Genomic DNA, 15,328 nt, shown 5'->3' with positions numbered 1-15,328 from the left:
GTGTGAGACGTGGCTTCTCCTTGCAGATCCCACCCTCGGTGGGAACCACACTGTCACAGGACCACAAGTGACAGTTTTAACCATTTGGAGTGGAGGTGGCAGCTGATCCATCCATGTGTCATTCACATGGAGCAGAGACAGATGCCAGTCTGTGTTCCCTATGCCAAGCACACACTGAGGAAGCATTCCTACCTTCCTGACTTCAGGACACACAAAGACAGCTGCCTGCCTGTGCACCTACCACAAACAATTCCATAGTCCTTAAGGGAAAACAGGAGGGTGGCCTTTAAACAGGTTCTCAGAAGCTGAAATGAGGCTCAGGTGGTACAGTGCTTACCTCATATTCATGAGGCACTGAATTTGATCCCTAGCACTGTATAAACCAGACATGGTGAATGGTGGGAATCCCAGCACTCGGGGTATAAAGGTAGAGACTGCAGGAGTTTATGGTTATCTGTGGCTACACAGTGGGTAAGGAGGCCTGACTACTTAATGAGACCCCATTTCAATGGAAAGAAACTGTTCCCCATGTTATATATACCTTAGTGACATTTGATCATATGAGAAACTTAGCCTCACCAATTTAACCAGATGTACACACTAAAGAGGTCAAATAACGCAGTTGTCACTACAAGGCTGACAGAATGGCTCTAAAGGAAACCATGGCCCTGTGAGATAGCTCAGTGGGTAAAGGTGTGTGCCATACAAACCTGGCAGCCTGTTTTCAAGATCACTAGAACCCATGTCAAGATGGAAGAAAATAACCAATTCCACAACACTGTGTGAAACACACTCACACACACACACACACACACACACACACACACACACACACACACACACACGAGGGGGGGGGAGGGGAGGAGAGGCAGAAAGACTCCACTGAGACTGCTGCTGGGAATGTCGCTCAGTGGCAGAGTGCTTACCTGGCATGCAAGGCCCTGGGTGGGATTCCCTAGCACTTGAACCAGACACCACAAAATGAGACCATTCCTCTGCTCCAGCCTAAGGTGTTCCTGACACTCATTTCATCAAAGATTTACTCTGCACACAGTGTGGCTAGGTATCTAGATTCACAGTATATTTTATATTCCAAATTAACTGCTAAAAGAAGGCAAGTATATGTGCATATACATGAATATATATATAATTACTAATGATACAACTTTGAGGGAAACAAAGATATGTCTTGGGCTTTCTGTTCCTGTGATAAAACACCATGACCAAAAGCAAGCTGAAGAGGAAAGGAATTTTTTGCCTTACACTCAGTCTACCACTGAGGGTAGGAACTCAAAACAAGGCAGAGCCCTGAAGGCAGGAGCTGATGCAGGGGCCATAAGGGAGTGCTGCTTACTGGCTCGTTCTCTTATTGAACACAGGACCCAGGGTTGGTACTGCCCACAGTGAGTGAGCTGAGCCCTCCCCACATCAATCATCAGTCCAGAAAATGTACTTGTCTACAGGTTAATGGAGTGGAAGCATTTTCTCAATTGAAGTTCCCTCTTTGAAAAGGACTGTGCCAAATTGACATAAAAGTAGCCAGCAAACAATGAAATCTAAAACAGTGCCCTAAGTTAGTATAATAGCTTTGTGTGTATGTGTGTTGTTTTGTTATTGTTTTTGTTTTGAATATCAGGTTCCACTGTAGTCTAGATTATCCTTGAACTCAGTGCTTAGCCCAAGATGTCCTTGAATTTACAATGATCTTCCTGCTTCAGTCTTCTAATCACTGGGACTAGAAATGTACACCACCAGACTTCATTATCACTTGCTTTAACACCCACCACCCAACATGTATAAAAACCATAAAAAAACCCACATGCATATAAAACAAGAACGAAGGCCAGCTGCAACTGCCCTTCACTGTAGTAAGAGTGCTCTGTTTGTCCCTAAATACAGATAAGCACGTCTCAGGGAAGCAAGACAGCTTCTTAGAGGCACAGTGGGGCTCTGGTTTACAAAGCAAGGCGAGGAGGGAGGGAGGGACACCCTGGGAGCTTCCTGGCTAGGAAGGAGTACAGATGCCCTCCACATGCTGGGTGTGGTGGCATCTGTCTGCTACCATAGCACTTGGAGAAAGAGACTAGAACATCAGAAAGCCAAGATCAAACTCAGCTCAATATTGAGTTCATGAAACCTTATCTCAAGAACAAAAACAAATGACTAGAGGTAGAGCGCAGGCGTGACAGTAGATGGAAACGGGAGATTACTCTCTTCAAGGGCATTCCTGACTTACTCCCACCAGGCCCCATCTCTTAGGCTCCACCTCTTTCCAACAGTACCATTGTCTGGGGACTGGGCCTTTCATATTTATGGGCCTGTGAGGGGACATTAGCTTCAAACTAGTCCTGAGGTCCAGGGAAATAAAAAGCATTTACCAAAACTCAAGGAGAGAAACTTCCTTCCAGGACTCTCTGACAACTCCAGGCTGTTTCTTCATTCCATAACAACCTGTGCTGGCCAGATATGCCATAGAATACTGAGAGGCAGCATAACGGTGTTCTGATGTGTCACTCGGCTCTCGGAGCACTTTGGGAAAGGACTCCGGAAGCCCTCAGCTTCTCACAGCGGAGCCTTCATCCACGTGCCATGAGTGCTCAGAGAAGCAGCTGACACTAACTCCCAGGCTGCAGAACCCCAGCAGTTGTGGACAGGGTGGGACAGGGCCTGGCCCGTGCCTCCTTTCAGCCCCTTCTTCCAAGTCTCACAGGAATGTGTCTGATGCCCAGCCCCACTCCAGAGGAGACCAGGAGACCACCTCACCCACAGCACAGCAACGAGTTAAACTAGGACGACCATCAGAATAAGCTCTGGCCTGCCTAATTTCTTAGAAAAGAGAACTGTCTACTCCACCTTTCTTCCCTGAAACAACCCTCGTGCTAGGAAGTAAGGAGATGGCCGGAGAGGCCAGCCTCAGGCTGCGGTTGACATTCGCCAAGCCAAGGAGAGCTGGAGGTGGCACCTGATTCCTGTTCACACAACTCTGCAGACAACTGGCCCTTCTTTCTTTGAAGGTTTATGAACAGGTCTCTCTGCACAGAGCTGGGTTCCTAATATCCCAGAAACTCAAGGAAAGACAATGGTGGTGGTGGCTTTTAAAATGCCTCCTGCCAGTCTAGGTGAAAAAAATGAGCGCCCACTGCCTTACTGTTCAACTTTCTGCCCATTTCAAACTCGGAAGAAAAAAAAAAGGGAAAACTATTTCTGAATGTAAATGGGCTTCATCTAGCCACACCACATAACAAAATACTGTGTGGAAATAATACTAAGCAGTATGAGAAATCAAAAATAGTACAAACACTGAGGGAAGAAAGAGCAACGAGTCAGAGCTCAGTCTGGAACTAAAATCTTAATTATCTGACAACTGAGCACACACGAGACACTGAAAAACCACCTGGGGGTGACACCCAATGCAGGTGCCCCTTCCTTCACCCTGCCGTGCTCGACAACGGCCTTGGGGTATCTAATAAGTTTCTGAGCTACAGGACATCTGTTGTAAACTGTACCTCCCAGGAAGTTGCTCTAGCAATGGCTAAACTACAGTCAATGTAAGACCAACAGAGGTGAGATGATGGCCACTCCCAGCTGCAGTGCCCCAGAGCTCTCAGCGCACCTTACCGCCTTCCTCCCTCGCCAGGAAGGAAAGCAGCCCCCAAGAAGGGAGGCACAGCACGGCCAAGAGCCTGCCCAGAAAGTGGCGGCCCAGCCTGGGCACTTCAACGTTAATATACTCAGTCACTGGGAACACCCTAGACACAGTAGGGACGGTAAAGTGGTGCCTCTCACCTCAGCAGTGAGGGACCAGAGGCGGGAAATAGCCACAAGGTCAGCTTAGCCAAGGAGTGAGGTCCAGGCCAGCTAGAAGCACATGGATCCTGTTTTAACCCCAACCCCATAAAGAGAAATGCTTAGACATTACTATTTTTCCTTATGTCTATTTAACCTTTTTCTTCCCTGTACTTCAAATATTCATGCCACTCAGCTACCTAACCCTAATCTGAGTTCTAAGAACATTATAAGTTAATATCTGATGAAGAACCAGTACTTTTAGGGCCTGGTAGGATTGTTCAATGGGTAAAGGTGCTTGTCAGGCATGCCTAGGTCGATCCCCAGAATCCATACAAAGCTGGAAAGAGAACCAACCCCACAGAGTTATCTTCTGACCTCCAAGCATGCACTCACTGTGACAATCCTGCTCACACAGAACACACCATATACACCGTCACAATTAAGAAAGAAAATTAAAAACTAAAAAATGAGATTAGAATCAGATCAAGTTTAGCTGCTACACAATAAATTAATCAGATTCATTTTAATCTTATAAAAACACCGAGGCTCTTCTAACACCTGACAGAATCTCTCTGGATTCTGGAGGAACACAGGGACGAAGGGGAGGCTGTAGACTCCCAGCCCTGACAGCCCCTCAGACCCAGCTCTTATCTTCGGGCCCGTCCCCTGCACTTATTGCGTCTCTTCCTTCCACAGCAGTCCTGTGACGGGCAGCTCTTTCCCCAGCTTCACGCCCTACAGTCGGCAGGGCGGGCAGAGGCTCCGTCGCCTCTTTAGTGTTCCTGGCACATCAGTGGAGGGCCAAGGGTCTCGCATGAGAGAGGGTGGGAGCAAGTGTCAGTGCAAACCTTGTTATGGAAGCCAAGGTCTGCCAGGCTGGCAGAAGCCTGAGCTCTGAATGGAAAAGCGGTTCTAATGGGAAACACCTTCATGAGTGCATGACGGCAGTCTTCAGTTTCCAGTGACCCACAAAAGGGGCGTGGTACCGGAAAAACAAAAAGATGGTGTTCTGGCAGGGCAGGAAGACAGTGCCAGATACCTCCTTGATGTGATGGGGGCCAATGCATAGCAACAGTAGCTGGAGCCAGTCAGCACTTATGTTTACAGCCACAGATCAGAGAGCCTGCGTCAAGTCTCACGAGGCGCCAAAGTGAACAGGTCCTTAGCATTTTCTCCACAGTTTCACTGCAGTAGCTAGACTACTTACACTTTTAATTCAAACAATCGGAGCAAAATAAAAATAACTCTTGATGCAAAGTTCTTTACAGGATTTCTGGAAATTCAACTGTCCCAACTTCGGTTCTCAAGAACTACCACACTGGGAAGTCCATGTGGGTCAGACACATCTAGGCAAACGTCAGGGCCCAGGGGAAGGCTGGAGGAGCTGTGTGCGCAGGCAGGCGCCTGCTAGTGCCGCTCCCGCTCAGGCTTCATGCTGAAGGGCTCCAGGCGCTCAGCCTCTGGCAGCATGCTGTTCAGCCGCTCCATCAGTGGCACCGTCTGGTCTATGCCCATCTGGATGCGGCGCAGGATGGCCGACATCTCATTCACCTTCTGGATCTGCTCTGCATACTTGGCGTATCTTTTCTGGCGCTCCTGCATGAAGCAAAAGAGGGTTTCCACGGACAGATCCATCTGCAGGAAGTGAACAGACAAAACATTACAGTCGGCTTACCCTGTTGTCCCGGGCAGTGGGTCTCAACCCAGCTCTTCACAGGGGTCGTTTTTCAGATTTCCTGATTCTCAGACATTTACATGGGGATTCATAACAGAAGCAAAGTTACTGTTATGAAGCAGCAATGAAATAGTCTTATGGCTGGGGTCACCAGAGCATGAGGAACTGTGTTGGGAGGGCTAGGTGTGCTGCTGGAGGCAGAGGAACCTGACTGTGTGAGAGGCAGTGGCCGTCCCGAGGACGACTGCAGCCTATTCTGGACTGCTTGGGAGTGTGTGCTACCCATCCCATTCCCTGCTGAGACTCTCTCTGTGGAAGAGTTCCCTGTCTCTTACACTGCACTTATGTTTGGCTCTGTTGAAGTGAACAGACCCTTGCCACCATGTCACCACCAGTCCCAGAATATGCTGTCCAGGCTGCAGCCTAGAAGGAACAGGCACTGTCCCCCAACCCAAGTGTGCAGCGGGCTTTACCATACAGCTGTGCGTGCTTGCACTTCACACACCATGACGAAATTACACACACAGTTCTTAGACTGTCTCTGTCATCAAAGGACTCACAGCTATAACCAGAGTTGTAGGAATGACAGAATTACACACAGATAGCTAACCCAGTGACTTGGTAATGCTGTGATCAGTCGGGGGACTACAGGGAAGGCACAGCGCCTATGGCAGACCAACATGCCAACTGCACCTCCAGCCCACGAGGGAGCCTTACAACATGATGTTAAACTCTGTACACTGCCCCGAAGGCCCTTTTCTCTCCCGGGCACATCTGTCACAGGTAAAGAGGGCACTTCCTGTGTTTTGCATGCCTGTGCCCCTCTGCAAGGACCCCACATCTACGCATGTATCCTTCCCTTCCCATATACTTATACTTTTGGTTTTGTTTTGTTTTTTTTTTTCCCTTTGGTTTTTCGAGACAGAGTTTCTCTGTGTAGCCCTGGCTGTCCTGGCACTCACTCTGTAGACCAGGCTGGCCTCGAACTCAGAGATCCACCTGCCTCTGCCTCCCTAGTGCTGGGATTAAAGGCGTGCACCACCAAGCCCGGCATACTTACACTTTTGAGACTCTCATTCCACTCTAAGCTTCTAAACATTACTCCAGCTGTCGTGTGGTCTCCCGTTTCCCTCCTCCCCAGCCTCTCCCTTCCTATCTGTGCCTTTCCCGCTGCATGCTGGAGCCCAGGATGTCTTACCATGTAGAGCCTCTGAAGAAAATTCTGACAAAAATGAGAGCAAGGCCAATCCTACTTTTACACGGGGTGGGGTGGGGTGGAAGGGGGGCAGGACAGACACACAGACAGACAGCATTAGTACTTCAGCTGATCTTTAAAGCTTTGAGATAGAGAGGACTGGGTGGCAGGGCCAGAACAAAACTACAGTCCACCCAAAAGGGGATTCAGTATGGAAGTGGTGCATCTTCAGAGGAGCTGCCTACGCACTGCTCAGCCCTGAGGAAGCAGCGTGCCGGCAGCTAAGTGCCACTGCTGGCCACTGTCAGGGCCTGCCAACATGGCCCATTGAGTCCCTTGGGAGGGAAGATAGAGCCAGCACAGCTCACCCAGCTGCTCAGACTCTGCTGTCTTCTCCAGTCATCACGTTATCTACCTTGCTGGGAGGTCCCCTGCTCTCCATCCTTGAATCACACAGTGACAGACACATGAGCCAGACATTGGAGTTTACCTAACTGACCTCAGAGGCTCCTGTGGGCCATGGCGAAAGGGCCTGGCAATCAACTCATCAGCCCTGACACGCAGCTCAGTGCTTTTACAACCATCTTGTAAAGTGTTTGTTCCGATGCACACACTTCATGGCCCCATGTCCAGCTGGGCATGCGGATACTGCCCAGTGGAGTGACTCTTAGGACATGCCCTGTGCCATGCTGGCTCCCACGGACAGAGACACTCAAACCCAGACTCCTTCTACCCACAGCACTCACTGCGCACAGTAGCATGACGCTCCACTGGCTGCTAACGAGACCACTCACTGCACACAGTAGATGACGCTCCACTGGCTACTAGTGAGGCTGCACTGTTCCAGGAAACACAGGCAGACCCAGAAAGAGAAAAGTTGGAGTAACTAGGTTACGGGAACTTCCACAAGAAGCCCCAACTATTTAAACAAACAATTTGATTTTCCAATAAACAGTGAACTACTGTCTATTCTCTACAACTTGCGTTTGAAACCCCTTGCCCTGCTGTGTTCTAGTGCATTATGGTGGCCGTCAGTCATGAAAGGCCCCTCAGTTGGAACTTTTCTCAGTCGCCAACTGCTAGTGTGACGCTCATGGACTGCTTTGTCTCCTCAGGTCTCCTCCGCTCTGCTGCAGCGCAGGGAGAACTACAGGTAAGGTAAACTAGAGGCCCGGGTGACTTTGTGGGCCAGAGCAGTGCCTGCCTGAGAGGGCAGCAGTCTCTCAGTGTACAGGAGTCTCTGCAGTGCCAGGCTTTCTGCAACATCAGCACAGTAAAAAGGCGATGCTGCTGCCCTCAGGAGCTCAGGGTTCAGTCAGACCTCGTCAGACCTCGTCCTCCACTCCACACACTGCCTCTGGTAGCAGGATGTTTCAAAGGACCACCATACACACACCATGGTGCCCCACACGTAGATAGAAAATAGAAAAGAAAAAGGCAAGCCACATACAAAAAATATCCACAACACATACATTTAATAGACTTGTATCCAGAAAACCAATTAGTATTGGCAAGTAATGTTAAAAAAAAAAAGGGGGTAGGAGGGCTGGTGAGATGGCTCAGTGGTTAAGAGCACTGACTGCTCTTCTGAAGGTTCTGAGTTCAAATCCCAGCAACCACATGGTGGCTGACAACCATCCGTAACGAGATCTGATTCCTTCTTCTGGGGTGTCTGAAGACAGCTTCAGTGTAGTTACATATTATAAATAAATAAATAAATAAATAAATCTTTAAAAAAAAACAAAAAAAAAAACAAAAAAAAAAAAACATCAAGTCCTATCGTAACCAGGGACATTCTGTATGGATACAGGAAAAGTGCTGCGAAAACCTCACTGAGCCACAGTGGAGCCTGAGCAGAGCAGCCCTAGAGGAAAGCACAGAGCTAGAGGTGTTATCATACCTGACTCTAAGATGTACTATGAAGCTAGAGAAGTCAAAACACACACATCAACCAATGGACGAGCCCAGAAGTAAATCCATGTGTTTACAAAAGAGTAGTCAGCCTAGATGTTCCTCGAGAGATGGCTGGTACAGTGCAGGATAGACACTGAGGAGAGTCTGTTTAGCTATAAGAATGAATAAAAGAAAGGACTTGTGTCATCTGCAAGGAAACACAACTGCAGACTGTCATCTTAAGTAAAATAAGGAAGTAGCAGAATCTAGATGATTTTCTTTGTCTTACCACTATAAAAACTTCATAAAGCTGTTACCAAACTGAAATATGGCATTCGGGGAAAGCTAAATCGGTGTTCCCAGACCACAGTTGTGAATATTTGGCTTCAGAATAACCTAGTTTATTCTCTGAGGTGAGAGCTTTTTACATGATCATAAAATCTCTAAGGAGTGTGACTCTGCTATGTTAAACACCAAGTGACTATGTTCTTCGTTGTAAACTTCGGACCTGTGAAATCTTACAGCTTACCTCCCCTCCAAGTTTCCTGACAGAACCATCTCACACCACCAAAGGAACCAAGTCCTAGTTACCCACAAATCCTTCCTGTTCTTTTATCAGTTTGTAGTACCAAGGATAGGCCCCCATGCCCCATGCTGGGCACATGCTCTGGACCTGGCCCCAAGTCTCTTTAGTCACCATTTTCAGCTTTGAATATAAGCCAACTCCTCTAAACATTGGTCAGACCCAACATGATCACAGTAAAAATGTCTAAGTACACACAAGTGCATGTGCTTTTAGAAGTACTTTAGCAGTGCTAGGCAAGCCTGAGCCATCTCCCTGAGCCTTTCTAAGACATTCTGAAAAACTGCTCAGCACAAGGCACACACGTCTTTAAACCCACACTGGAGGGGAGAGACAGGCAGGTGTCCGAGTTCAAAGCTAGCCAGTGACATAGTGACACACCAAAACAAAAACAGACTTCCACTTTTTAAAAACAATATGTAAATAAAAAGGAAGTACGAGCTGAATATTGTCACAAAACAAAATGAAACAAAACCAAAAAACCACTTTTGGGCTTAATTAAAATATGTAGCTGGGCAGTGGTGGCACACGTCTTTAATCCCAGCACTCGGGAGGCAGAGGCAGGCGGATTTCTGAGTTTGAGGCCAGCCTGGTCTACAGAGTGAGTTCCAGGACAGCAAGACTACACAGAGAAACCCTGTCTTGAAAATCAAACAAACAAACAAACAAACAAACATAAAAACCCCAAAAAAGAAAGTATGTAAAGATTGAGGATTCGCCGGGCGGTGGTGGCGTACGCCTTTAATCCCAGCACTTGGGAGGCAGAGACAGGCAGGTTTCTGAGTTTGAGGCCAGCCTGGTCTACAAAGTGAGTTCCAGGACAGCCAGGGCTACACTGAGAAACCCTGTCTCGAAAAACAAAAAAAAAAAAAAAAACCAAAAAACAAAAAACACACACACACAAAAAAAAAAGATTGAGGATTCTTCTCATCATTTAAAAGAAATGTTCAGCTTTAATTTAATGTACTGTCTATGTGAACTTAAGCCTCAAGGTGAACTTTGATTTGGTCTCAGTAGATAGCAGCTCACCTTCTCTGCACAGAACTCCTTCCTCCCAAGGAGAAGGCACTAGAATGTGGCACCAGGGAGCAAGAGGCCATGGGGGACAAGGCTGGCTGACCAGTGGCTGTGTGTCATCTTCCCAGTTCCACCTCCATGCTGGCTTTGTTCCCTCTCTATCTGGACAGACAATGCAAAAACATGCAGGGATGCACAACTCTGCTCTCTTCCTGAAGAGCTGAGAGGGAAAATGAAAACCACTCAGTGAATTGTTAGGTCAGCGATAGTCTATGGGACCTGGCCATAACCAGATTTGCCTACTTGATGATGGATGCTCCCAACACAAAACAGTTTTTACCTCAGAGTTTGTTCTGGAGCCAAATATAAGTGACAGGGGCCTGAGAACAGATTTAGGTTACTCCAAATACCACGCTCTACTTGTAATCATTTAATAAAGTTATAAAGTATTTATAGTTAGAGGCAACAGAAAGCTCTAAGTCAAGACACTTCTTAAATACATTGGTGGGAGCATCAGGTCCGTGAGGGAACCTCGGCCACAAGTCTCAGATGTCCTCTGACCCACATTCTTAGCATCCAGGTTCACAGAAGCTAGTAATCTGTCAACTTATGCCACAAAATAACACAAGTGAGAACTCATAGATTTAAATCCTGCTACTTGTATGGCTTCCAGAAGCCAGTCTTAGCTTCTATTTTCTAAAATGAGGAATGAAGCACCTGCCTCTTATATCTCACAGTAATGACATTAAAATTATAAATGAGGGCCGGAGAGACAGCTCAGTGGTTAAGAGTGTATTGATCTTCCAGAAGACCTGTCTTTGATTCCCAGCACTGATGTCAGGCTCACAACCATCTGTAACTCCAGCCCACGATGATCCAATGCCCCTGGATCCACGTACCCACTTACAGGTATACATGTATACACATAATTAAACCTTTTTAGAAGATACAAATGAAATGATATAGGCAAATGTGACGTAAACAGAGCTATAAACTACAAGATCATATTATTCCAACAAGTCTCACTGAATGGAAATTTGTTCTTCACAACACTCAAAGTTAAATTCCTAGATTATATGACCACATTCAAAGAAAACTGTTTTACCACTCACTGACCTCCCTTCAATGCATCTGCTTAGAGCTGCAGTTAGCAAAGCTACAGGATTAGCACTCCCGTAGGCAGAGTCTAGAGGCGTGGTTACAGCCTCCTCGTTTCCCCAGAGAAGACAGACGCAGCCACAGCCCATGAGAAGATGTAGTGTCTCTGGTCATTTGGGAAAGGAACATCAAACCATGGAGACTGCTTCTCATCCACTAGGAGGCCTAACTCAAAAGAGAGACCAGCAAGGGCCGGTGATGGTGTGGAGAACCCAGCAACCCTCGCCCCTCCTGCAAAGTGGTATGGCCACTTCAGTGACCCATCTGACAATTTCTCACAAAGTTAAGCAGAGGGTTATCGCTGACCAGCAGTTTAACACCCAGGAAAATACACGAGGAAACCAAAATATGCACAACCTTATACATCAGTGTTCACAACACCATTCTTCATAGTAGGCACACACAGAAATAACCCACATGTCCATCAGTGTGAAGGGACAGCAAAATGTGGTATGCCCATAGGCCAGAATATCATTTGGCCATCAAATCAAATGAAATGTTGACAGAAACTCAGCAGTGTTTGGAAAAACCTCAGCAGTGTTACACTCAGTGAAGGAAGCATGACACAAATGGTTACATATCATAAGACTGCTTTCACAAGTAAGGCCCCACAAGGGCACTGTATAGAGACAGACAGTAGACCTGAGCCTATCACGTGGTAGGGAACGGGGAGTGACAATGTGTACATGTTTCTAGGATAGGGCAAGTGTAGAACTGGTTGTGTTAGTTACACAACCCTTGACTTACTAGAGACCACTGAACTGTAGACTGTGAAATGGGTAAGCTATGAGACCCAGATCTTAGTCTTAACAAATAAACAAGCCCAATACCCGAACTTCCTTCCACACCTGTAATAGCACTAAGCACAGGCTGTTCTAAATCTGACCTGGAATGGGAGCCTGTCCTGACACTGGACCCCAGGTGGCCAACTGCAAAGGATTAGAGTTCAGGATGATGAAACCCACTTGGCAATCCTGAACTAAACACTGCCCAGTGGCCCTCAAACAAATCACTGTGGCCAAGTAAAACATTACAAACCCAAGGAAACTGAGAGCGCAGGCCACAGAGCAACTAGCAAGAGAGAAGCTGGGTGCTCAGCCCCATGCTTTCTTGTGACAAGGGACAATGAAGAACGCAGAGCACCCCTCTCTCTCAGAGCCCCTTCTTTCTTGTTCTGACATTGGCTGGTACTGGCCACAGTCTTCTTTTATTTTTTAATAAAAAATAAGAATCCTTATGGAGCTGCCAGGCATGGTGGTGCACACCTTTAATCCCAGCACTCGGGAGGCAGAGGCAGGCAGATTTCTGAGTTCGAGGCCAGCCTGGTCTGCAGAGTGAGTTCCAGGACAGCCAAGGCTATACAGAGAAACCCTGTCTCAAAAACCAAAAAAAAAAAAAAGAATCCTTATGGAGGACAGTTTGATGTATGTATATACAGCGAAAGGATATTTGCAGTCAGGCTATTTCTCTTCCGCTCCTGACTGGAGGCACCGTCAAGGTCTCCATCCTACACCCACCCTGGTCATTAGGTTTCCTACAGGTGGCCCCGCTGTCATGCAACGCCAACCCATTATGGCCCATCAACCCCTCTTTATTCACGTCACACTGCCGCTTCATGTCTAATGGGGATTCAGACCACCGAAAGCCTGGAGTGGGCCATGCTCAACTCACAAGTTTTCTGGGTCACCTAAGTTTTCTCCGGCCTTCTGGTCTACCTTTAGATCACCCCTTCCATTCCCACGGAAGACTCAGCGTTCTCTTTTCTGAATGACTCTCTCTTGCACAATGACAGTGGATAGATGTTCTCATTAATTATACTACAGGCTGAATGCTGTGTGTTACCACATACTGCTATTCTGGAGTGACCTTGTTTCCCCAAGGAAAGTCCTGAAGACCATCATTCTAAATAGGCTGCAAGAACAGCTTTCAGAATAAGGTCCAGCCTTTTATTCTCACGCATAGACTCTAACTCTGGAAATTAAAGAACAAAACTTCACTCCAGCAAGTCGCAGCTAAGCTGATTTACAGAAAACGCAAACACAGTGTTGGGACCGGCGCTTTTGGCCATCCACAGAGTGACCTGGAAGATGGAGCCTAGTAAACAATATTCTCTGGTTCGCTCATTATATTAACAAGTGTGACAGATAATTTGCAAGTTACAGCTACTGTCTCCTGAGTATCCGGGAAATGGCAGACACGACTGTACATTCTACACGCCTTACCTTTAGGTCCCATGACACTCCTCAAGGGAAGTATCATTTTCCTGCTAAACATGGGAAGTGGATTCTGAAAAGACAAAAATGCGCCCAAGGTCACCCAACCTGTCCCAGTAAGGCAGCTCGAAGGCAGCCGCGTCCACTTAACTTTTGCTCCTCTTCTTTATAGAATCCATTCATTCAAATGTCAGAGCAAGCAAATGGTTTTCAAAACCCCAATGAAGGAATCTATATACCAATTTTTAGTGTTTTCCAGTAAGAAAACACTTGATTTCTACCATAAACACCAGCATTTACTTTTTCCAAAAAAAAAAAAAAAAAGTAAGTAATGCATTACCAGATCTAAAATGGACATTCTGAGTGGCTACTGCGGGGCTGGCATCTCTTTGCACACCTCACCCGACAGGCACCACCTGGACCTCACACAAAGCAGGGAAAGCCGAGAGCCCTGCAAGATGTCCTCTAATAGAGGAAGGCTGCTCCAGAGTCATAGGCAGTTCACCTCACGTCACCCAGCTGACATGGACAGCCAACACCCAAGTCCAGATCTCCCGACTCCAAGAGCCACCACAGCACTGTCCCAGGCAGGTCCACAGTTAAGCCTGCTGACCATATTTTCTTTTCCATAATTTGTTCTGCCTAGCCACAAAATATAATTGTATAAGATCTAAAAGTAAGTTTCTCGGGACAACATTTACAAAAATCTATTGTTAAATAAGGTCAAAACTCAAAGGGTGATCTCAACAAAATGCATGGTCTCTGTGTGCTAGGACGAGGAAGGCGCTCAGGTGAGCCACAGGCTGGAGTTAGAAAGCCAGGCTGAGCAGAGCTCTAGCCACTTCCTTCTGCATTACGTAAACCTCCTTGGGCTCTCTAGTGCCCTGCCACTTCCTGTTGTGCAAGGACAAACAATGGGCAGACTGTCGCCAGTGTTTCCATTAATTACACCACAGGCTGAGTGGCATTGATTACCGCATACTGGACATTTTGAAATGACCCCATTTCCTTTGTTCAAATACTCTACCCAAGTGTTTCAGTAAAGGAACACAATTTACTCATGTCTTTGAGAGAATGAAGAGATACCAGCAGCTGGGGAATCTGAATGGCGTCATCACTGTTCCAATTATTATTTTATGGCTTGCCCAGCTTCCCTTTATGCTGGCTTCCCTTCTGAGCTATGTCTAACTAAGAAAGAAATCTTAAAACCTGTGTTAGTACCCTAAACAAAACCTGTTCGATCTGGCAGATCATGCCCCTCCCTGGACTTGAAAAGGCTGTAGACAGCAGCAAATAAGAGAAAGAAAGAGCTCAGTCAGGGTGTGTGGGCGTAAGACAGAAGGCTAGACAGGAACTATGTATGCATCAGAGTCTCACACTCACTATAATTCTCAGCTCCAGGCCTAATACTGAGACCCTGGGGATGGAAGGCTAATATCAAGTACTGGGCCCCAAAAGTCAGAGAAAAAATTGGGAAAGACAGTCAGACAGATGAAAACCTCCAAACACACAGAGCTATCATTTTAGGACTCCTTGTTTCAATGTCCGAGATGAAAGGAAAGTAAGTCTGTACAAGTTAAATAACATTCTGGTATTCTTACACAGTGGCAACCCGGATTAGCTAAGTGCTCTGTAATCCCTCTGAGGATCTCACAGCATGAGCACTGCCCCTGCGACCCAGAGAACAACTGCAGGTGTGGTTGAGATAAAGACCTCACTAAACTCCTCTACCATTGGCCTGAAGAATGAACCTGGGATGGTGACATCAGACTAAGGATTTGGTAATACCACCCCTGCCATCAGCC

The 15,328-nt window shown here is 46.9% G+C and overlaps 1 protein-coding gene across 2 annotated transcripts in view; it reads right to left on the bottom strand.

Moving 5' to 3' along the window:
• Window positions 1–4,283: 4,283 nt before the first annotated feature.
• Borcs5 (BLOC-1 related complex subunit 5) overlaps window positions 4,284–15,328 on the bottom strand; it is a 71,673-nt gene continuing 60,628 nt past the window's right edge. For both annotated transcript variants that reach the window (NM_001170479.1, NM_026371.3), the window contains exon 4: window positions 4,284–5,424. In NM_001170479.1, the coding sequence (NP_001163950.1) occupies window positions 5,197–5,424 (228 nt within the window). In that variant the 3' untranslated portion in view covers window positions 4,284–5,196. The remainder of the gene's footprint in view (window positions 5,425–15,328) is intronic.

This window comes from Mus musculus, chromosome 6, assembly GCF_000001635.26.
Source record: "Mus musculus strain C57BL/6J chromosome 6, GRCm38.p6 C57BL/6J".
Classification (NCBI taxonomy): Eukaryota; Metazoa; Chordata; class Mammalia; order Rodentia; family Muridae; genus Mus; species Mus musculus.
This window is presented reverse-complemented; position numbering and strand designations above follow the sequence as displayed.